This window comes from Cervus canadensis, chromosome 33 (assembly GCF_019320065.1).
Source record: "Cervus canadensis isolate Bull #8, Minnesota chromosome 33, ASM1932006v1, whole genome shotgun sequence".
Lineage (NCBI taxonomy): Eukaryota > Metazoa > Chordata > Mammalia > Artiodactyla > Cervidae > Cervus > Cervus canadensis.
This window is the reverse complement of record NC_057418.1, coordinates 32,555,066-32,580,418: the sequence shown is the minus strand read 5'-3', so window position 1 is coordinate 32,580,418 and position 25,353 is coordinate 32,555,066. Positions and strand designations below refer to the sequence as shown.

The 25,353-nt window shown below is 38.8% G+C and overlaps 1 protein-coding gene across 4 annotated transcripts in view; it reads left to right on the top strand.

Annotated features, from left to right (window-relative positions):
• PRKN (parkin RBR E3 ubiquitin protein ligase) overlaps positions 1-25,353 on the top strand; it is a 1,211,540-nt gene that overhangs the window by 208,963 nt on the left and 977,224 nt on the right. For all 4 annotated transcript variants that reach the window (XM_043457375.1, XM_043457374.1, XM_043457372.1 and 1 more), the window contains one exon: positions 20,231-20,394. In XM_043457375.1, the coding sequence (XP_043313310.1) occupies positions 20,231-20,394 (164 nt within the window). The remainder of the gene's footprint in view (positions 1-20,230; positions 20,395-25,353) is intronic.

Below are 25,353 nucleotides of genomic sequence, written 5' to 3'. Positions count from 1 at the left end.
ATTAAGTTAGAGACATTTCCCCCATTTTAAGGTATAACCAGAAAGACAATAAAATAGAATCACCAGTAAATGTCACTGATCTTCATGTATCCAGTGATCATGTATCTTCATGTATCTCACTGAGCTTCATGTATCTCACTGATCTTCATGAATGCAGACTGGGGAAGAAGTGAAATCTAATCACATACAGGGATATTTAGTTGTCCTTCCATTCAGAAATCTTTTTAACCTGTTACCTGACTTAGCTCTTTGGTAGTAGTTTTTTCAGTAAATCCCATCCCATGATGCCCATCAAGCCTCAGCCTGCTATTAGTAGTATTTGAATGTCCTTCCACTTGTTCCTGAGATCACCCCGTTTCACTGGGTGTCCAGTAACAAATGCATGACTTGGGAGGGGGCATGAAGGGATAGATGGAGGCATGGCTTTGATGTCTCCACTTCAAACTTAACTGGAAGCTACCTCTTCTTTTTAAAGATAGATTTACTCTTATGTTACGTAGCTAGTTCTTTTTCACTGCCTTGAAGTTGGCACAGATCCCAGCATTCCTTCCCAGGACTGAATTTTTGCTTGTTAGTTTAAATAGAGATATAAGTGACATGAAGTGAAGTGAAGGTGAAAGTCACTCAGTCGTGTCTGACTCTTTGTGTCCCCATGGACTTAGTTCATGGAATTCTCCAGGCCAGAATACTGGAGTGGGTAGCCTTTCCCTTCTCCAGGGGATCTTCCCAACCCAGGGATCAAACCCAGGTGTCCCACATTGCAGGCGGATTCTTTACCAGCTGAGCCAGAAGGGAAGTCCAAGAATACTGGAGTGGGTAGCCTATCCCTTCTCCAGTGAATCTTCCCGACCCAGGAATCGAACCGGGGTCTCCTGCATTGCAGGCGGATTCTTTACCAACTGAGCTATGAGGGAAGCCCCTATAATTGACATATCACATTGTAATTCTCTTGGATACCAGACTAACTCTTAGTCCAGATACATTTCATAGAATATTGAGTTTTATTAGACAAAACAGACTCTGATAGTTTGTAATTTCAAACTATATTACACAACTGTAGTAGTCAAACTGTATGGTGTTTGCGTAAAAACTGACATATAGACCAATTGAACAGAGTAGAGATCCCAGATATAAACCCACACATGTATGGTCAATTGATTTTCAACAAAGGAGACAAGAATATACAAAGGGGAAAGAACAGTTTCTTCAATAAATGGTGTTGAATAGCCACATGCAAAAGAATAAAACTGGCCCACTAACTTACATCACATATAAACATCAACTCAGAATATAAAGACTTGAATGTAAAACCTGAAAACATATAAAAAGGAATGAAATCTTGTAATCTGTGACAGTGTGGATGGACCTTGAGGGCATTAAGTAAAGTGAGATAAGTCAGACATTAAAAGGTAAATACCATATGGTCTCACTTATATGAGGAGTTACTTTTAAAAAAGATTACCCCTTCTCAGCTCCACACACAAACTATGTTCATGGATGAAGTAAACAAATTGGTTGTTCTCTGAGGGGAGGGATCAAGGCATGGGCAAAATGGGTAAAAGGGGTCAAAAGGTGCAGATTTCCAGTTATAAGTCATGGTGATGTAATTTACAGCATGGTGCGTATAGTTAATACTATACTGTACATTAGAAAGTAGCAGAGTGAATCCTAAAAGTTCTCATCAGGAGAATAAAAAAGCTTGGTAAGAGTGATGGATGGATGTTAATTGTTTCGTATGCAAATATTGACCAATTGCATTATACATCTGATACTAATACAATGTTATGTTAATTATACTCAGTAATTAATTGATTGATTGATTTATCATCATATTTTTGTTTCATTTACTAAGTGCCTTTTGGGGGGTTGTTACCAGGAAATTAAGTAGTTTTAATGTTCATGTCTGGAGAAGGAAATGACAACCCACTCCAGTATTCTTGCCCAGGTAATCCCATGGACAGAGGAGCCTGGGGGCTACAGTCCATGGGGTTGCAAAGAGTCATAACTGACTTAGTCACTAAAGAACACCGATGCTAGTGTAGTTACATTTTGCATCCTGTAAATCCGGAGCTTTAAAGTAGTCACAATTTTGTGTTTGTGTTTTAAATTGAAATTTCATTTACCTTTTTAAATGTAATAATTTTTTAGTTATATTTTCAACTAGGATCCCAGATTTTTGGTTAGGCAGAGGAAAGGTAAAACTTATTTAATAATGCAGAATTAAATGAATTAATACAAATGCTTACAGATACTTCCCATCAAAGCAAATACATGTTCAAAGACGAGTTTTAATTTACTGGACTATACAAAGTTTTCATTGACTCCTTATCTTGAACTTTAAATATTTAGCCTCAGAATTGGCTCCTGGACTGTAATATTTTGTGTCAGGGTTAAAATTAGGAAAATACTTCATCTATCAGAATACATAGTTGTTATTACAGAAGGACCTGTTTAGCTCCGTATGGTGAAAAGATAAGAGACACATTGGCATCTTAACCCTTAAAGCTTATCGTGGAGGAGACTCTGTGTGTGTCTATGTATTTATATGTACACACATAAATTTGTCATAAAAGTCAAGTTGAAGTGAAACATGCCTGATATTTTTGATAGTTACAGTTCATCCTTGAACAATACGGATTTGAAACTAGGTGGGTCCACTTATGTGTGGATTTTTTTCAAGAGCAAATGCTGCAGTACTGCATGATTTGCAGTTGATTAAGTCTGCAGATGTAAAACCTCGGATACCAAGGAGCCGCAAACACTGAGGAACTGCATATATGGAGGCCGACCATAAGTTACTTGTTGGGTTGACACCCCTAGCTTTTGAGTTGTTTCAGGGTTAACTCTGTATCAATCTACATCGCAGAATTAGAAGTGCCTTTGTGAGAAGCCATGTACAGTCACACATCTGATGCCCAGTTTAATTAACAATAGACATTTGTCAACCTCATATTGGCCTCAGGTATGAAGTTCATAATCAAGATACAACCTTCAGAATATCATAGAGTTCAGAATATAAACATGTAGATATTTTGACATATTCCTTTCTAAATGTGTGATACGCCAGTCAGGATGGCTGCTATCCAAAAGTCTACAAGCAATAAATGCTGGAGAGGGTGTGGAGAAAAGGGAACCCTCTTACACTGTTGGTGGGAATGCAAACTAGTACAGCCGCTATGGAGAACAGTGTGGAGATTTCTTAAAAAACTGGAAATAGAACTGCCATATGACCCAGCAATCCCACTTCTGGGCATACACACTGAGGAAACCAGATCTGAAAGAGACACGTGCACCCCAGTGTTCATCTCAGCACCGTTTATAATAGCCAGGACATGGAAGCAACCTAGATGCCCATCAGCAGACGAATGGATAAGGAAGCTGTGGTACATATACACCATGGAATATAATAAAATTAAACATACTCTTATCATAAAAAAAATAAATGTGTGATAGATGAGTTAACATGCTGTCTGGATATTAAAAGATTGTTCTTTTGTGCAATATAAAATTTAGCCTGTTAAAAGTCTTAAGGGACACCTCCAGACTTCTCAAAACTATGTAAGACCCTTACTGCTCTCTGGTCACTTGCTATTGCAGATATAGTCATCCATTATAATACTGACATCCTCATGGCTAATGAAAACACCTTGCTTTTTTCCTAAAAAAGTAATCAGTAAACTGTGACTTTCTTCTGTAATAATGAAAATATCCACTTGGAAATCCCTTTCTTGTTTTTCTGTATCTGTCATTAATTTGTTTTTAATCTCTGAAATGTTTTGAACTCCTCCTGCCTTTAAGGACTCTCTCTTCTCTGTTCTCAAGGCATTCAGTATATTTTACTTGGTACAAACCCTAATATATCATATTTTATCATATCTGCCTCCAGGCTGTTTAATTCATTTCTGTGACATCAGTTTCTAGCACTGTGCCTAGCACATAGTTACTTATTCAGTAAATATTTGTTGAAAGTACGAATGAATTTTAATGTCACTAGCAATTTGTTCTAAATCTTACTCATACTGACTTTAGAGCATATGGAAATTAGAACAGTGTTAATAATTTGAGCAAATTAAGTTTCTATATTAACACTGAAATATATGTCTCCTTTTTTTCATACAATTAGCACTAGTCTGGGTCCTGAAAGCACTTCGAGGCATAGCAACTGTAGGATATTTAAAAGCAAAGCTTTACCACGTTGTAAAAGCAAACATCTGAATGCAAAAGATGATGTTTGTGAATTTTGTAAGTTTCTTTCCATAACTGCAGGCTTCTCTGATGAGTAAAAATAGGAAAGATAGACATTTAAAATTAAGTGAATGCACATTTGCTTGTTTGCTTGTTCCCAGAGTACTAATAGGGTTTCCCAGGTGGTAAAGGGCCCACCTTCCAGTGCAGGAGACATAAAAAGAGGCAGGTGAGATCCCTGGGCCTCTGGAGGAGGGCCTGGCAATACACTCCAGTGTTCTTGCCTAGAGAATCTCATGGAGAGAGGAACCCAGCGGGCTACAGTCCATAGGGTTGCAAAGAGTCGGACGCGACTGAAACGACTTAGCATGCATGCATGTGGGCAGAAAGTTCTCCTGAGACACAGTTCACATAATAAAAGTTTCACCCATTCAGCACAATCTATTTTAGATTTCATCACCCCTACAAGAAACCCCTACCCTTTAGCCATAACTCTCATTTCTTCCCGAACACCACTCTATTCAACCACGAATATACTTTCTTTGTCTAAACATTTGCCTTTTCTGGACGTTTAATATGAATGAATCATGTAACTTGTGGTCTTTTGTAACTGGCTTCTTTTAGGGTATTTATGTTTCCTTAATGTTATATCTATAGTTGGAATCAGTACCCTAAAAAGGATACTAATTAAAAAATTAGTTATTCATTAAAAATTCATTATTAATTCATCTTTTGGTCATTAAAATGAGACTGATATGAACATCCATGTATAAGTTTCTACATGGAAATAAATTTTCTTTTCTCTTGAGTATACGTCTAGGAGTAGAATTGCTGGCTTATATGGGAACTCTGTATGTTTCATTGTTTGAAGCACTGCCTGACTGTTTTCCAAAGTGACTGCTCCATTTTACATTCATACCAGGAATGTATGAAGTTCCAATTCCTCCACATCTATAGAGAGATTTTAAGAGAAGATCTTAATAAATGTATCCAAAGGGAGCTTAAGAATGTAACATTGTTTTGATGACTACCAGAAAGCCATTTTCCAATTTATTTGGGAAAGTAGGGTTGTTTTTTATTGCATTAATAGCTACTATTAATAATACTAACAGCTACAAACATTTACTGAGTGTTTAGAGTATACATGTAGCCTGCTATTTAATCCTTGCCACAATGCTGGCAAGTAGACACGAGTGTGGTTTTCATTTTTGAGGATACTAAAGCATAGCAGGGTTAAATGAAGGATAAGTGAGAAGGGGGTCCACCACGGGGACCTGATGTGAGCGCTCTACGTATGGAACCACACTCTGCCCTGGCATATGTTGACTGATGCTGCCATAGGTTTCTTCTGGGAGGTTAGAAAATGCACTCATGATTGGAATTCTGTATTTAAAGTTTAAGATTAAAATTACAGCGTAAGTTTTGGTCTGTGGGACAGAGACTTCCTTTTACTGACCATCTAACTGACCATTTTGTTTCATTGTTATAATTATGTTTCGTGTTAAGTCAATAGAAGACATAGGATTGTGATTTCTGGTTTTTTTTTAATTCATTTTAATTTTTTAAATTTATTTTATATTTTGGTGATGCAATGTGGCATGGGGGATCTTAGTTCCCCCTCCAGGGGTAGATCCCACACCCCCTGTATTGGAAGCATGGAGTCTTTTTTTTTTTTAATTTTATTTATTTTTTCAGTGGGTTTTGTCATACACTGATATGAATCAGCCATAGATTTACACATATTCCCCATCCCAATCCCCCCTCCCACCTCCCTCTCCACCCAATTCCTCTGGGTCTTCCCAGTGCACCAGGCCCGAGCACTTTGTCTCATGCATCCCACCTGGGCTGGTGACCTGTTTCACTATAGATAATATACATGCTGTTCTTTTGAAACATCCCACCCTCACCTTCTCCCACAGAGTTCAAAAGTCTGTTCTCTACTTCTGTGTCTCTTTTTCTGTTTTGCATATAGGGTTGTCGTTACCATCTTTCTAAATTCCATATATATGTGTTAGTATGCTGTAATGTTCTTCATCTTTCTGGCTTACTTCACTCTGTATAATGGGCTCCAGTTTCATCCATCTCATTAGAACTGGTTCAAATGAATTCTTTTTAACGGCTGAGTAATATTCCATGGTGTATATGTACCACAGCTTCCTTATCCATTCATCTGCTGATGGGCATCTAGGTTGCTTCCATGTCCTCGCTATTATAAACAGTGCTGCGATGAACATTGGGGTGCACGTGTCTCTTTCAGATCTGGTTTCCTCAGTGTGTATGCCCAGAAGTGGGATTGCTGGGTCATATGGCAGTTCCATTTCCAGTTTTTTAAGAAATCTCCACACTGTTTTCCATAGCGGCTGTACTAGTTTGCATTCCCACCAACAGTGTAAGAGGGTTCCCTTTTCTCCACACCCTCTCCAGCATTTATTGCTTGTAGACTTTTGGATAGTAGCCATCCTGACTGGCGTGTAATGGTACCTCATTGTGGTTTTGATTTGCATTTCTCTGATAATGAGTGATGTTGAGCATCTTTTCATGTGTTTGTTAGCCATCTGTATGTCTTCTTTGGAGAAATGTCTGTTTAGTTCTTTGGCCCATTTTTTGATTGGGTCATTTATTTTTCTGGAATTGAGCTGCAGGAGTTGCTTGTATATTTTTGAGATTAATCCTTTGTCTGTCATTTGTTTCTCCCAATCTGAGGGCTGTCTTTTCACCTTATTTATAGTTTCCTTTGTTGTGCAAAAGCTTTTAAGTTTCATTAGGTCCCATTTGTTTAGTTTTGCTTTTATTTCCAATATTCTGGGAGGTGGGTCATAGAGGATCTTGCTGTGATTTATGTCGGAGAGTGTTTTGCCTATGTTCTCCTCTAGGAGTTTTATAGTTTCTGGTCTTACATTTAGATCTTTAATCCATTTTGAGTTTATTTTTGTGTATGGTGTTAGAAAGTGTTCTAGTTTCAGAATCCAGATAGGAAAAGAAGAAGTGAAACCTCTTAATCAGTGGACCTCCAGGGAAGTCCAGGATGTGATTTCTCATAAACTATTAATACTGTCATTTGGTGAATGTCTACTGTGTTCCAAACACTCTTCCAGGTCTGTTTCTGTATTAATTCAAAAGTAATGTGATGGTGACTTTAGAATATATTAGCTTAAATGTTATTAGCTCACAAATCAGTGAGCTATATTAGCTCACAATGAAAACATTTACTTTTCTCAAAATTACAATTTACTTTTCTCAAAACATTTCTTTTACTCAATTTAAATAATTTAATTATATTCATTTTCTTCATCTTAAAATTTAGAAGCCAATAGGCACATGAAAATATGTTATACGTCTCAAATTATTGGAGAGATGCAGTTAACACCACAATGAGGCATCACCTCATACCTGTCAAAATGAGTGTCATGAAAAAATTTACAAGTAACATGTTGGAGAGGATGTGGAGAAAAGGGGAGCTTTGTATATTGTTGATGGGGATGGATATTGGTGTAGTTACTTGGTGTGGCATCCCTAATGGAGAAACTATATGTGTTAAAGAAGCTTTGTTCAGATTTGAGTTTCATTGCTGCTGGCCATGGTTCAGTGTTAATGAATCAGCTATGTATATTAGATGTCTTTAAACAGATGCATACATAAAACAAGGCTGTGTATTAGTTGGTGAAAATTTTGTGATGAGAATCTCACAGGAACCTAACTGTGTATTTATTTCTCTTAGGAGCTATGGTTTAGTATTCTACTGATTTAATGTTTGTGGTGACTTTATAGAACCTAACTACCATGAATAACAAAAATGGATTATTTTTTTGTTTTAAATATCTTTATGTATTACTCTGAAACATCTCTCCAATAAAAACATCTTTTAAATATGTTTTTGTCAAAGCTTTGGGGCTGCATATATAGTTTATTCAGTTTGTGAAAAATGCCTTACTTTTGAAATGATTGGCAAAATAAGTCTTCTTTATTGGATCAGTCAGTCAATAAGAATTTATCAGAAAAAACCAATGGCCCCCAAGAGCCATTTTGTTATTATTTAATTCTTAAACCTCAGTGGGTAAGTGACTGTCTGGCTGGATGGCTGTCTAGCTGGCTGGTTAGGTGAATGAATGACTGGGTGGGTAGTTGAATGAATATAACAGTGGATGGTTAGGGAAGGAATAGAACTTTTCCAGCAGTTCATTTCCAAATTGAAATAAGGCACAATTAACTTATTGGGTTGGCAAAAAAGTATGTTTGTCTTTTTCCATCAGACATTATGGAAAACTACCTCCCACCCCAGCAATTTTTTTGGACAACCCAGTATTACAAATGACAGTCTTATGTCTACTCTCCGGAGACTCAACTCAGCCTTATCTCTACTCTCCTGAGACTCAAGGAATTGCTTCTTGGCAAGACTAAGGGTGTGGAAGATCTGGGGGTAGTTAAATACCTTGCCATCCCTTTTGTGTCCCTCTTTGCTTTATCTGAATTCCTAACAGCCCAACCTAACCCAGATGATAATCTGAGATGCCTAAAATAAACCATTCCTAATGCCAATTTTCACCCTACTGTGTAAGAAGCCAAGCTCTCTTGTAAGTTAATGGTTAAAAGAAGCTTTTTAATCACCATTAACTTAAGTGACCCTTTTTCTTTTGGATGCCATGAGCTGAGGCACCAGAGTGAAACTGGGAAAGAATGAGTGGGTTGACTTTCTATGTAAAATGCGAAAATGCTGATTTTGAAGAGAAAGTAGGACCAGAGAGCTATTATTGACACCTTAGCCATAGACATGTTTTCTAACATATCCATCTTAGGTAAGCTTACGTGATGGTTCAGAGGTGTAGAGATTACCCTTTACCTCCCCGGGGTAACATATAGTCTTTGTAGAGAGGGGCTCAGGCCACAGCTTCTAGTTTCTGCTTCTTTCCATTTAAATCTCAGGTAAACCACATTTCCTTCTCATACATCTGTTTATTCAGTTTAAAAGTAGGAGTAGTAAATGCTGTCACAATCATCTTTCAGAGCTGTTGTGAAGATTATCTGAGATAATGTCTGTAAAAGCACTTTGAAAACTGAGAGCTCAATCTAAACATAAGATATCATTATGAGTATCCTAAAGTCACTTTGGATCAATTACAGTGTACTCTAAAGCACAGTGAAATACAACTCCATTGGGAATATCTTTCTTATTGAATGAAAATAAAAGGTAAATTTTCTAGCCAACTAAACATTAATAGCTCAGTTGGTAAAGAATCCGTGTGCAGGGCAGGAGACCGTGGTTTGATTCCTGGGTCAGGAAGATCTGCTGGAGAAGGGCTAGGCTACCCACTCCAGTGTTCTTGGACTTCCCTGTGGCTCAGCTGGTAAAGAATCTGCTTGCAAAGTGGGAGACCTGGGTTTGATCCCTGGGTTGGGAAGATCCCCTGGAGAAGTGAAAGACTATCCACTCCAGTATTCTGGCCTGGAGAATCCCATGGACAGTATAGTCCATGGGGTTGCAAAGAGTCAGACACGAAAGAGCAACTTAAAAAAAAAAATTAATATTGTACAGTTCATGTAGTAACCACATTTTTAAAACCATATGGTGGGCCTTAGGTAAGAGTTAATAATTGCATTTTTTAAATTGATTAACTTTCAAACTATTTCCATCTTTGTAAAACACAGCTCTTGTAGAGAGTGCATTGTTAGGTAAACCTTGTTCTGCCCTCTCTGACAACCTATGCCTTTTAATTGAAGTATTTATTTCATTAAAATTTAATGCAGTTATTGAAATGATTGAATTTGAGTCTATCATTTTATTATACTTACTCTTTCTACTTACTTTTCCATTTTTGCTCCTGTTACTTCATTGCTGATTCTAGCGGATTCAATATTTTATAGAATTCCACTGTAATTTTTATTTGCTTTTTGACTCAGCATTATAATTTACTCCAATAATTTCACTGCATATTCTTAAATTTTGACAGTCAATATTGTTAATATTGCACCAGTCTCCCCCCAAAATGTACAAGAAATGGTTGTTATCCATCCCCCGTTCTTTTTGTCATAGTTATTGTATTTGTATTTTGGACCACTCATGAAGCTTTTTAATTTTTGTGTTGAATGTTTTCTTTGCTCAGCACCGTAACAGACTACCACTAGCTTGGGAAGTTTAAATAGTATAAATGTATTTTTCCACAGTTATGGAGTCTGGAAGTCTGAGATCAGGATCCAGCATGGTTAGATTCTGGGATGGGCCCTCTTCCTGACTCAGACAACCTCCATCTCCCTGCACCCTCGTGTAGCAGAAGGAGAGGAAGCAAACATTCTGGCGTCACTTCTTATAGAATATCATCTAATATCATCATGAGGGCCCCATTCTCATATTATTATTCTCTGTATTATCTAAACCCAAGTACCTCCACAAGGTCCCATCTCCAAATATCATTGTATTGGGTGATAGGGCTTTAAAATATGAATTTGGGGATGTGACTTAATTAAGTCCATATAAGCTATTATGTTATTAAAGAAATTAAGATGAACAAAGCAAAATCCCTGTATAATTGTCTTCTGTATTTACTCAGATATTTTTGTATTTCTGTTGTTCTTAAACTTTCACGAGGACCATCATTTCCCTCTGGTGTCATTAACCTCTAAAATGAGTTTTTAATGATTTTTAAATCATTAAATAAATCATTTCTTTAAATCATTTTAAAGAAATGAGCATTTCTTATACGGTGAGTCTGCTTGTGACAAATTTTCTTAGTTTTCTTACATCTTAAAAAGCAAAAGTTAGTGTCTGACTCTGTGACCCCATGGACTATATAGTCCATGGAATTCTCCAGACCAGAATACTGGAGTGGTAGGCTTTCCCTTCTCCAGGGGTTTTCCAACCCAGGGACTGAACCCAGGTCTCGGATTGTAGGCGGGTTTTTTACCAGCTGAACCACAAGGGAAGCCCAAGAATACTGGAGTGGGTAGTGTATCCCTTCTGCAGCAGATCTTCCTGACTCAGGAATTGAACTGGGGTCTCCTGTATTGCAGGTGGATTCTTTACCAACTGAGCTATCAGGGAAGCCCTTCTTACATCTTTATTTCCAAAGATTATTTTTATTGGATATAGAATTCTTTATTTAACAGTACTTTTGTTTTTAATTTGAAAACCTTAAAGATGTTATACTTTTACTTCTGGCCTCCCTTGTTTTTAATGATGAGGTAACCACAACAAACTGTGGAAAATTTTTAAAGAGATAGGAATATCAGACCACCTTACCTGCCTCCTGAGAATTTCAAGAAACAACAGTTAGAAACAGACATGGAGCAACAGACTGGTTCCAATTTGGGAAAGAAGTACGTAAAGTCTCTATAGTGTCACCCTGCTTACTTAACTTATATGCAGAGTACATCATGTGAAATGCCAGGCTGGATAAAGCCAAGCTGGCATTAGTTACAGCTATGGTTTTTCCATTACTCAGGTATGGATGTTAGAGTTGGATTGTAAAGAAACCTGAGTGCTGAAAATTGATGCTTTTGAACTGTGGTGTTGGAGAAGACTCTTGAGAATCCCTTGGACTGCAAGGAGATCCAACCAGTCCATCCTAAAGGAGATCGGTCCTGGGTGTTCATTGGAAGGACTGATTCTGAAGCTGAAACTCCAATACTTTGGCCACCTGATGTGAAGAACTGACTCACTGGAAAAGACCCTGATGCTGGGAAAGATTGAAGGCAGGAGGAGAAGGGAACAACAGAGGATGAGATGGTTGGGTGGCATCACCGACTCAGGGACATTAGTTTGAGCAAGCTCTGGGAGTTGGTGATGGACAGGGAAGCCCAGTTATGCTCCAGTCCATGGGTTGCAAAGAGTTGGCCACAACTGAGCAACTGAACTTAACTAAACTGAGTAAATTTATTTTAGAACAGTTATATTTTAATTTTGCAGAAAAAAAATGCAAAGATAATACAGGGTATTCCCAAATATTCCACATTCAACTCGCCTTTTTTTAACATTTTCCATTATTATACTGCATTTGTCATAATTAATGAACCAATGTTGATACATTATGATTAACTAAAGTCTGAACTTCATCCAGATTTTCTTTAGTTTTTACAAAATGTCCATTTTCTCTTCTAGAATGACATCTAGGATATCATATTACATTTAGTTGCCATGTCTCCTTAGTCCCCTCTAGATGGTGAAAATTTCTCAGGCTCAACTGGTTTTTGATGACCTGGAAAGTTTTGAGGGCTAATGGTCAGGTATTTTTAAGACTGTTCCCCAACTGCTGTATGTCTGATGCTCCTCTCAAGATTAGACTGGGGTTTTGTGTTTTTTGAGAGGAAGACCCCAGAGATAAAAAGCCATGCTCATCCCATCAGATGAAGGGTACACAGTATCAGTGTGACTTATCTCTGCTGAGGTTGACCTTGATCACCTGGCTAAAGTGCTGTTCTCAGGTTTTTCCACTAGGAAGTTTCTCTTGTTCCCTCTTCCCACACTGTGCTCTTTGGAAGAAGTCACTATTTGAAGTGCACACTTAAAGGATGGAGAGTTATAGTTCATCTCTTTAAGCAGATCTTTCCCTTTGCCGAAATGCTTTGAGTATGTTATGCATCTGTGTGGTTCATGAACCAGTCAGAGATGTGGGTAGACAGAGTTGGAGATTCCCTTTATGCTTCTTTTCCATCTGGAATTTTTCCTGCTCTTCTCTTCTTAGAGGCAAGTTTCTCCAGGTTCAGGATTTTGCTTCTTTGCACCAGAAAGACAAATTTTGCCACCAGTGTGCCTACAACCCTTCATGCCATCCAAATTGTACCTGGCTGGAAACTAAGAGCTGTCAAAGTGAGCTTGCATGACTTTGCTCCTCCTGACATGTACTCTCTACCAGAATCTTCCTTCTCTTCACTCCTCAGTGCCTCCAAGTGTCTGATTTTTATAGGGTCCACATTATTTTCTGCAGAGAATTGATCTGACATATTACTGAGTCATTACAAAAAGCAGAAATCCTGGCCTGTGATGATGAAGAGACTAAAAGAAGTTTCTGATCAGAAAGATCTTAAAATAGAGTTCAGTTCAGTTCAGTCATTTAGTCATGTCCGACCCTTTGTGACCCCATGGACTGCAGCACACCAGGCCTCCTTGTCCATCACCAACTCCCGGAGTTTACTCAAGCTCATGTCTATTGAGTCGGTGATGCAATGCAACCACCTCACCACCTCATCCTCTGTTGTCCCCTTCTCCTCCTGCCTTCAATCTTTCCGAGCATCAGGGTCTTTTCAAATGAGCCAGCTCTTTCACATCAGCTGGCCAAAGTATTGGAGTTTCAGCTTCAGAATCAGTCCTTCCAATGAACACCCAGGACTGATTTCCTTTAGGATTGACTGGTTGGATCTCCTTGCAGTCCAAGGGACTCTCAAGAGTCTTCACCAACACCACAGTTCAAAAGCATCAATTCTTCAGCTCTCAGCTTTCTTTATAGTCCAACTCTCACATCCATACGTGACTACTGGAAAAACCATAGCTTTGACTAGACGGACCTTTGTTGGCAAAGTAACGTCTCTGATTTTTAATATTCTGTCTAGGTTGGTCATAGTGTTTCTTCCAAGGAGCAAGCATCTTTTAATTTCATGGCTGTAGTCACCATCTGGAGTAATTTTAGAGCCCCAAAAGATAAAGTCTCTCACTGTTTCCATTGTTTCCCCATCTGTTTCCCATGAAGTGATGGGACCCAGTGCCATGATAGTGGTTTTCTGAATGTTGAGTTTTAAGCCAACTTTTTTACTCTCCTCTTTAACTTCATAAAGAGGCTCTTTAGTTAGGAATCAAGAATTACATAAGATGCGAATAAGGCATGATATCAAATAGCACAGAATCAAGTGTTCATTTCAGTTCAGTCAGTCATGACCGACTCTTTGTGACCCCATGGACTGCAGCATGCCAGGCCTCTCTGTCCATCACCAACTCCCAGAGCCTATTCAAACTCATGTCCATTGAGTCAGTGATGCCATACAACCATCTCATCCTCTATCATCCCCTTCTCCTCCTGCCTTCAATCTTTCCCAGCATCAGGGTCTTTTCCAATGAGTCAGTTCTTTGCATCAGGTGGCCAAAATACTGGAGTTTCAGCTTCAGCATCAGTCCTTCCAATAAATATTCAGGACTGATTTCCTTTACAAAGTGACTTGTTGGATCTCCTTGCAGTCCAAGGGACTCTCAAGAGTCTTCTCCAAAACCATAGTTTGAAAGCATCAATTCTTTGGCACTCAGCTTTCTTTGTAGTCCAACTCTCACATCCATACATGACTACTGGAAAAAACATAATTTTGACTAGATGGACCTTTGTTGGCAAAGTAATGTATCTGCTTTTTAATATGCTGTCTAGATTGGTCATAACTTTTCTTCCAAGGAGCAAGCATCTTTGAATTTCATGACTACAGTTACCATCTGCAGTGATTTTGGAGCCCAAAAAGAAAAAGTCTCTCACTGTTTCCAATGTTTCCCCATCTATTTGCCATGAAATAATGGGACCAGATGCCATGATCTTAGTTTTCTGAATGTTTTAAGTTATGTGATATAAATAATAGCCTTAAAATAGTGACAATCATCTGGATCCTATAAGAATCCAATAAAAGTTTGTGTACATAAGTAACTTAACATTGAGCTGTGGTTCCAAAAATGCTATATGCTTCTAGAGATTTGTTCTTCACCATTGTTCATTGGGTAGAAGAATAGATTACTATAGACTAAACTATATTAGAAAAGAGTAGGACTCAAAACAGTGACATCATTTGACTTTATTTTTGAAAAGAAATTGTCAAAGTCAAAATCTGTCCTCTGCAGCAAGCAAATAATTTTGCAATCGTCTCATCCTGGTGGTTAATAAAACGGTTGTTTTCATGGTGCTATTTCCTAGAGCTTCCCTCTCAGAAAATTATATTCATTACCCTAACGTGCAACTCTTTGAATGATGGGCTACAAAATAAGGGGGCAGGGCGAGGTAATCATGGCCCAAATAGGGGATTTCTGCCAGTTGAGTTTGATCCGTGACGCAAGCCTGGATGGGTTGCATTGTTAACCGCAGTTCTCAACTCTGCTTGATGCAAGTTCGACATCGCTGTTCAAGGCTTCATTCTCAAGTGGAAGCCTGTGTTTACATTGTCAGTTGAAGGTAAGGCCTTAGGAGCCAGAGAGTATATTCAGTTTATACTTTTAGGGGAAATTTGGCGCATCTATGCATGATCCTTACCTCAATACATTTTTTGTTGTTATTCTTTATATCTGTTGTATAGAAGGGGTAACTTTACTAGATGTTGAAATTAGCTTTCTTCTAACATTTTCCTTTGAACTTAGAAGTTGCCTTTATGACCAAATAGCAAGTGCTTCTTAACCCTTAATTGTTGATTTTGCATTTGTTACTGTTTTTTTTTTCCCCCTCTGTGATCATCAGATTATAATAGTGGCTGTCTTTCAAAATAAGTGTTTGCTTTTTTCTTAAAAATATTAACAGTTTTCAAGTGCTGGTCAGACTTTCATCCCCTACTTACTTTAATCCTGCATTGTAGATGTTCTTGTTGAATCATACTATGTGTTTTTCTCAATTTAAGAAAAAAGTAATTAAAGTTCAAATTTAAAACATACAATAAAATACACAATTTGGAAACTCATTTATCTAGGAAGTGTGTTAAATTTTTTCACTAGCAGAGTCCTATGAAAAATGCCTAATATGCTGCAACATTTTAAAAAATGTTTTAAATTATGACTGCAAGAAATTAGGAGTATAATAAATTTTATGTTATGAATACTGAAGATATACTATGTGATTTGTGGGAGGTTAATTTTACCTTTATGTAAGTATTTTGAGATTCTCATAGAAATTGTTACGTTCATGTTCAGTAGAGTTTTTGTGAGCAAACTCTATAGCTTGAGGAACATAGAAACTGGTCCTAAGGATTAGATAACTCTATGGACTCACATTGTTCTGAGAATTATCTGATGTAGAAGGTTGTGAGAGAGTTGAATTTTTAAATAAGAAAATAAAGTAAAAATCATGGTGAATTTCCCATTTGAATACATTAAATTACCCAAGAATTATAAGACATGCAGCTTGGATAACGCAACCCTAGGAAATCAAGCAGAACCCAGGGCACTCTGAAATCAGTAGGCCGAACAAAAGGAGAGGATCTGGTAGATGAAGCTAGGAAAGTATGTCTTGTGTTGTAGAAGGGAAACCGGGAGGATTTAGTGGCAGATGCTAAGAGAGAAATAAAAAGTGTTATTAGATCAAGAGCCTTGCTGATTGTTCCCGAATGGCTAAATATGAAAAAAATTGAAAAGCAACCATTGATTAAAAATGTGGAGGTCATACCAAGAGCAATCTTCAAGATGTCAAGAGTAGGTTCATTAAAGAATGCAAAGGAAAGAAATGGAGAGTTAACGATAACAAGTTCACAGTAGATTTTTCTAAGCAGAGATGTGGGATAAAGAATGGAAGGGAATCTGAGGACAAGTTGAGTCTGCTTGGGGCTGGCAATACTCGAGTGATGTTTCTTAAAGGTAAAGAAGAAACTGCCTTACCAAGGGACATTCAGAGATATGTAGGGTTACTTTTGGAGTGCGCTCCTGGTATTTACTGGGCTGCAGTGGAGCTAAACACCTACAGAGGCTATTAGGGCATTCTTTTTTGAGAAGGAACTGTCTTACTCCGAAAGTGTTGAGCCCATTTATATGCTGATGGTAGTGGTCTGTCTTGAGCTGTGCTTTTATTTGATTCTCTCAACAAATATTTTAGTTGACCAAATACCTGCTATGTACTTGATCAGTCTTTCCATGATAAATTCATAGTCTATTTCTGACTTGTTGCTCAACAATATGCATTTAGAAAGTACTGATACGATTTATCCATGCTGAGTTTAAGCTCACAAACTCTAATTTTCTATTTATGAGGAAAACAAAAGGCTTTTAGACAGTAATGATTTCATTAGTGGTACAGAGTTATCTAGTATGTATTTTGCAGATTTTTTTTTTCCCCTTTAGTTTTCTTTATAATTCTTGTCCTTAGGGTGGAATTCTCATGATTTTGAACCTCTGGAGAAAATCAGCAACTTTAGATCTCCTTAAATATTTATTCCTTTTTAAAAAATTATTATATTGGGGTATATCTGATTAACATTCTTGTAAGAGTTTCAGGTGAGCAGTGAAGGGACTCAGCCATACATATACATACAACATTAATTTTTGTTTTTTTTTGTTTGTTTGCTTCTTTGCACTTTATTTTCATTTGCTTTTTGTTCTTTTCCTAGCCTTTTCATTATTTTTGTTTATATTGATATTGGCATTTAAGGTTACAGAGTTTCTTCTGATTACTTCTTTCAATGAATTTTATTTATCTAATCCTTTTAAAAATAGCTTTTGTATGGATTTTCAACTGCTTCTTCCCCATTTTTACTTAAAAAAAAAAAAAAAAATCTGTTCATACTACCTGAATAGCAAGTTTGAAACTCAGACCATAACTTTTGTTCCTTATAGTCACCCACTGGTCACCATGTCTCATCTGATGAATTGGTTGCCTTATGGTCTCTGATCTAAGGATACCAAGAATATACTTCAAGGGCTTCCAATATATTTTTATTTTGCCTCCTCTAACTTTCAACAGTGTCACATGGCATCTACTTTAAAGTGTATCAAAAGCACCTTTTCCTCTGTAATTTTTTTTTTATCAGTTTTCTTTGTTTGGAACACTTTTGTCACAGTTCTTACCCTTTCTAAATATTTTCTATGCTGATAAAATATGTCAGGTTTTGCGCTTGCCGTGTCATCTCTTGCACTATCAGTTTGGTGTCATTTTTATCTCATCGTGTCTTATAACTGTTGTTCATTGTTCTTTGCTCTTAGCTCTTGACTGGAGCTTTTACTTTTAATCTCATTTTCTACAGCTAACCTGTACAGAGGCTGTCTGATGTATGGTATAAGGACTTTTTGCTGTTTTGTTTTATACACACACACACACACACACACACACAGAGTCATAAGGAAAAGGAATGTGGACTTTTCTTCTGAGAATAGTTTCGGCAGTGTGTTATAGTAGAAATGGAATGGGGTTAAGAGGTAGGTTGAACTGAATTTAAATTGTGATTCCATTACAAAGTAACTGATGTCCTCAGAAAAGTGATTACAATTCTCAAGGCCTTCATTTACTTTTCTATTAAATAAGGATAATAGTGACCTTACCAGATCATTGGGAAGCTTAAAAATGGCCTATGTAAGGTACAACTTCTACCACATAGTAATTACTTGACTATTGTTGGTATTACAATTATTATTTAATTATGAGTATTATTTGGTGGGCCATCTCACATATTGAGAACTACTGAGTGCTTATGGTCCATTTAAAGAAGATATAGCAGAAAATTAACTGTAGTGCCTGGCCTTGAGGAGTTTATGATCTTTTCATAGAAGGTAAGAAGACATATACAAATATCCATTTTTTAAAAAAGTCATTGTGTGATTGTCGTAAACACTATAAATATTATTAATGTATCATAGAATACCCTCTGTGCTTTATAAATATTTTGAAGATTAGGAATCTAAGAGTTAAAAAGTGAAGGTTAATATGTTTACCCTAGTCCCCTAAGCTGATAAGGGACCTGTAGGAATTGGCGACTAGTTCCTCTCAGTTTGGAGGATGTATTTATCTCCTGTGTTGTACTGCATCCCTGAGAAATTGTGGCAAGCCATATAAGATGTACATACTGACAGCCCCTGAATCCTGAAGAGGTGAGCTCAGTCTTGAGGCAGCTGACAGTGAGTGGCCTTAGATGAGGTCTTAGATGAATCCTGAGGGTGAATGGGCTTTCAGCAGGCAGCGGTGAGGAAGGGAGTGTCATTGAAAAGGTAGGCGGCAGGGGCAGGAGTTTTCTGTGGTCTGTTTTTTGGGGGCATTTAGTTTAAAAGCTTTAAGCCTTTAAAATTTTTGAGGGCTGTGACATGGCATAGCTCTAGATGAATATAAGGTTTACTTTGCAGAACAATGGAGGACATTCTGAAAGTGAAAGGAGTACATTAAGACTTCAGGTGGGTTTCCCTGTTGGCTCAGTTGGTAAAGAATCTGCCTGCAATGCGGGCGACCCGGCTTAGATCTCTGGGCCAGGGAAGATTCCCCTGGAGCCCTGGAGAAGAAAATGGCAACCCATTCCAGTATTCGTGCCTGGAGAATTCCATGGTGGGCAGAGGAGCCTGGTGGGTTGCATGGGGACCCACAGTCCTTGGGGTCACAAAGAGCTGGGCACGACTGAACAAGGAACACACACAAGACTTCAGTTTGGAGGCTATGGCAAGGATGATTTGATGAGCGTAGTGACTGGAGGAATGCAAAGGGAAGGCCAGATATAAGAGACATGGAGGAAGTGGCATGGCAGTTGGCAGCAAGAAGACATGCAAAAGGCTTAAGTTTCCAGCCTGGATCTTGAGGAGAATAGTGGTTCCAAAAAAAAAAAAAAAGGTATCTTTCAGAAGAAAGGGCAAATACATGTTTCCCTAAGAGCCAGTGGAGCCTTTTGGCTGGGACCACCAACGATGGCTCAGGCTCTTAGACACAACCTGGTGCGTCTTCACTCTAGTCCAGAAAGTGATCTGATGTCTTTCCGCTGCTATGCCATGAGCGCTAACACGATGCCTTTGATTTTTTATTAAGAGGGATGCCGTAGAGGCAGTGTGAGTTTGTACAGGCTGTCAGAGCTGAATCTCCTGGATAAACTCTTGGGAATCTCACAATTCCAATCAAGCAAGTGTTCTGCTTGAGTTCCCCCCCGTTTCACAGGACAGATGTCAAAGGGAGCATGCAATTTTGTTTGTGGGTCACTGACTGATATGAAAGGGAAATCCCATAGGATAACTCCATTCTTCTCCAAATGTTGCTCCATAGCCTTAAGCTTTATAAGTGAAAGAAAATGCATACTGCTTATCAAAGGGCAGGAGAGGGGCAAATCAATTCAGACATGTTGCATTGCCATTAAGGATTGCCATTAAATGCAATTGCCATTTAAGGAGTTTGAGTAAAGCTTCGTGTGTGGTTTTTTTTTTTTTTTTGACCAGTGTTTGTCAGGTTCAACTCTAACCACGGGTTCCCAGTGGAGGTCGATTCTGACACCAGCATCTTCCAGCTCAAGGAGGTGGTTGCTAAGCGACAGGGGGTTCCAGCTGACCAGCTGTGTGTGATTTTCGCAGGGAAGGAGCTTCGGAATGACTTGACAGTACAGGTGAGTCTCCCTTGGTGGAGGGTTCCTGGGCTGCGGCCAGCCCCATTGCTTATGCTGCTTGCGCTGCCAAGCTGACATTCATGCCTGAGATCTAATAGAATAAATAGTGCCTAGGGATTCCTTGAACTTTACTCCACACCGCTTCATTAATTCTGACCTTCTTAATTATGCATTAAAACAGCAAGCAGGAAGGATTGTAAGAACAACTGTGGCTAGGAGAGAGAAGAGAGGGGGAGAGAGAGAGCGCGCACACAGACTGGGCTTAGTGAATAAATGTTTACTGACTACAGGAGCAGCAAGGCTCCGTTCCTGTGACTGTTCAATTTCTACCTTACTTATTCCATTTGAATCCTAATGAAGGAGTCACCGAAATTGTCCCAGATGCGGCTGCTCAGTCACCTTACCGGGAGGGATCTGTAACCCAATTGTGACCCCTGCAGGATGGTCCCGGGTCTGCCGCCCGGAGCTCGGGATGGGAGGAGGTTTGGGGGCTCAGGGCCTTGGGAGCAGGCTCCAGAGCTCCCTGCCCATCAGCGGCCGAGCCGACGGTGGAGGAAGACGCACGCACTGCGGATGTCCACCTGTGTGTTTAATTTCTCCAGGTTTCAGTAACACGTTCCCCAGAATGGGCCGCTGAAATGTTGGAGAGGGTGCAGCGAGTGGTTTTCTCTCCTGTCCCTGATGCTTTCCGGGCACCCGGGGCTCCTCATAGCATCAAAGCGCTGTATCTTTTCATCGGGGTGGGGGCGTGGGGGCTTCATTCCCAGCAGGGATTTCCGCAGGGGAACGGGTGAACTGGGTAGGCGACTGGGGAGCAGTGCCTTCCTCTGGGAGTGGAGACCTGTCTTGTGTTGGGGAAGCCAGCAAACAGGCCTCCAAACGGGTTGAAGTTGTTCTCTGAGAAAGTATGAAAAACCAGTTGCTTTCTGTGGACGGTTCAGGTGACCCTGAAGAACCCGCAAACACATTCCCCGCGTCCCCCTTGCTTAACCAGCACAGATGAGTTGCGCTTCTGCTTGCAGCCGTTTGGGGGCCTGCTGCTGTGAACAGTGTGTGTGTGTGTGTGGGGGGGGTGCTGTGTCTCTACCCAGAGACCCTACTTTAGTGACATCCTGTCGCTGTCTCTTTTTGGTGATGATGTTTACTGCTTTGCGAAAGGCTTTGGATCTGGGTGTAAGCGAGATGCTATGGAAATCTGAATCGCCCCGGCTTCCCCAGCTCCTCTCCTCTGACAGCATTCTGCTCCACTCACGGTGCACACACGGTGCTCTGCTTTGCTTTTGGGCAATTTGTTTTTATAAGGGAAGCACCTGTTCTGAAAAGTATTTTGTTTTTTTGTTTTTTTTTTTTTAATTTCAATCAACTAGAAAGCTTTTTTTTTTTTTTAATGTACCTGCCAACCTCTAAAACCAAGAATGTTCCCTTCATAAATTATTTTAAAACAGCTTCTTGAACAAAAATATTTTATGTTACCCGAAGTTTTCAGGCTCTAGAGCTTCTCTCCTCTACCACTGGAGTGGATAGGTTATACCGATTACCATAGACAATTGATTTCTACAGATAGATAGATATAAATGTAGATATATGGATAGATTGATTAAGATTCTTGATTTTAACAAATACTTCCAGTATCCTGGGCTTCTGAGGGGATCCTAAAGAAAGGCAGAACTCACTGCTGTTTTTGTAGACACTGCTGTTTACTTAGGCCCTGTAAAATCAACAGTAATACTAGACTGAACCACATGGGTTAAAACTATCAGCAGTTTCATGTGGCTCAAACTGATGGCTATAACATAAGGGTGTCAAACATGATAACTGCCATATGAAAACTGAAATAAAAGTATTATGGAATTTTAAAGGTGTAGGAGACACAGCTGAATGAAAGTCACCAATAAAGACTTCTGGGTGAGTTGAAACTCAAGTAGGATTCTGGAGATGAAGAATGAGCATGAGAGGTGTGTGGGAACAAGCGTAGATTCCTATTCTTGTGGAACCTAGAGGAGATGCTGAAGGTGGGGTGACAAGGGAGTTGGGAGCTGTATTTTGCAAAGCTTTGACCCAAGTGACATTAAGGTTTCATGTGTGGAGATGGAGAATAAAATAGGATGCCCTGGAGGGACATGGGAGTCTGGAGATCCTGTTTGATCACTGACAGGAGTTTCACAGATTACAAGAGTTAATGCCAGGGGGAGATGCTGGCAGGCAGTCATATGGCGGTGCTGAGCTCAGGGCTTGCTTTCAGTTTGAGGACTCTCTCCATGGAGGTAAGTATTGCAGTAACTGGAACAGATTCAGTCGCCAAGGTGCAGAGGACACGGCACAAGCAATTCCTTAGGTAAGAGGAGAGGAGCCGGTATAGGAGACATCGTCCATCCAACTGACATTTTCAGAGATAATTTGGAAAAGAAAATTACTAGTAAAGAATGTTTGTGCTGTGAAAACATGGAGGATGAGGAAGAAAAGAGCCTTTGGACTTGGTGATAGTGGTGGTGACTTAGGGACCTTCCGGCCAGGACTGTAGTTGGAAATAACCAGCTTTCAGGGATTCAGCACGAATCATGGGACCTCGTCATGGGCGCGGCTCAGCTGGCCATCGAGGGGAAAGAGAGGCAGGGAGTTCCTGGAGGAGCAGCGGTTCCCGCATTGTGTTGTGCCTTTCACAGCCCTTGACTGTGCGCATGGCTGACTTTGATACAGTTGTAATCGGTGTGAAAATGCAATTTTATGTAGTGAATCTCTTTCCCTTAACATTATATCATAGGCTTTTTCCATGATGTTGTATAATCTTCATTTCTAAGTGTCTAGATGATCCTCTGTAATGAGAGTGTTTATATTATATGTAGGGAGCATCTAGTTTTTAATATTTCAAATTAAGGCAAAATAATTTTTTAAATGGTATCTAATATAGTTAGAGAACATGGCCTCTGTGTTTCAGTTTGCATGAAGTAATTCTCTTGGTGTGCCCAATTTTCTTGAAGAGGTCTCTAGTCTTTCCCATTCTAATGTTTTCCTCTATTTCTTTGCACTGGGCACTGAGGAAGGATTTCTTATTCCTCCTTGCTATATCCTCTGGAACTCTGCATTCAGATGGGTATATCTTTCCTCCTCTTCTTTGCCTTTTGCTTCTCTTCTCTTCTCAGCTACTTGTAAGGCCTCTTCAGACAACCATTTTGCCTTCTTGTATTTCTTTTTCTTTGGGATGATTTTGGCCAACCACCTCCTGTATGGTGTTATGAACTTCCGTCCACAGTTCTTCAGGCACTCTGTCAGATCTAATTCTTGAATCTGTTTGTCACTTCCACTGTATAATTGTAAGGGATTTGATTTAGGTCCACCTGAATGGCCTAGTGGTTTTCTCCACTTTCTTCAATTGAAGTATGAATTTTATAAAAAGGAGCTGATGTTCTGAGCCACAGCCATTTCCCAGTCTTGTTTTTGTTGACTGTGTGGAGCCTCTCCATCTTTGGCTGGAAAGGATGTAGTAAATCTGATTTCGGTATTGACCATCTGGTAAAGTCCTTGTGTAGAGTCGTCTCTTGTGTTGTTGGAAGAGGGTGTTTGCTATGACCAATATATTCTCTTGACAAAACTCTGTTAGCCTTTGTCCTACTTCAGTTTACTCATTTGTAAAATTGAATTAATAATAATACCTCTCTCATTGGGATTTTGTGAGGACTAAGTTAATTTATGTAAAACTCTTACAGTAGAGTATGACATATGGTAAACACTGTCTATATGTTAGCATTTATTAGCATCATCACTATCATAGTTGTCATTATTGTTTTTACTATTATCAGGGTCTAAGTGATCACCTTAAATAACATGACAACTCTCCATCATGAATTATGATGAGGATATCTGCAATAATTTAAACAGTTAAGGCCATGATAATAGGATGTATATTTTACTGGGGCAGTAAAATGTGTGTGTGTGTGTGTGTGTGTGATATTTATACATTTTAACTGAAAAGAACTTTGTGGAGTTTATAAATAGATGTTTGACCTTCACATTCATAGGCTTTACTTAGAATAGTAGAATTTGAATTCAGAAAACTTACAAAAACTTTACTATTCCTCAGATATTTACTAAAAATAGACACCTATGGCTGTGCTGTTCAGTAAAGATTCATCACCACATTATGGCTTTTAAAACGTATTTTTATAAAGTAGATATCTGCCACACACTATATTTGTTAGAAGTAAATTGGAAAGACCTATACATTTTTCCTACTTCATAAACAATGTTTCTGTCCATATTTTTATTATTTTACTTATGCTTACAAGTATGTAATCTAAAATATTGGTGTTTGACATATTATTCATAGTGAACTGATATTTTTTTCTTTGTCAGCTCTTGTAGCAGAGTATTCAGGGACTAATCAAATGTCACCCTTTCTCCTATCTTCCAGTTCTAACACACTGCATATCAAGAATCCCTGAATCAGCTTTACATAATCATCAATTTATTATTCAAAATTATACACAGAAATTAAGATTCTACGTAGCTGTCTATGCCAAAATGGATGAAACTTGCAATTAGACTAACCATTAAAATCATAGGAACTTGAGAATTTAGATAAGATTTTTGTTTGAGCAGAATTCACTGTATTCACATGAGCTGTGTTATTATTATTAATATTATTAATATCAGTATAGGTTATTAGCCCAGTGTATTAGTTAGAGATCTCCAGAGAGACAAAATAGATAGGTAGATAGATAGCAAAGAATTGGTTGCACAGTTTTGGAGGCTGACAAGTCCCTAAATCTGAATCTGTCAGCAAACTTAGTTTCATTCTGAGTCTGAGGACCTGTAAACTGGAAGAGGTGATGGAGATGTTCCTTTGTGAAGGCTGATAGGCCTGCAACTCAGGAAGAGCTGATGTTTCAGTTCAAGCCAAAAGCTGCTTTGCCCCCTCCCACCGCCCCCTCAAAAAAACATACAAAGTGTCCCAGCTAGATG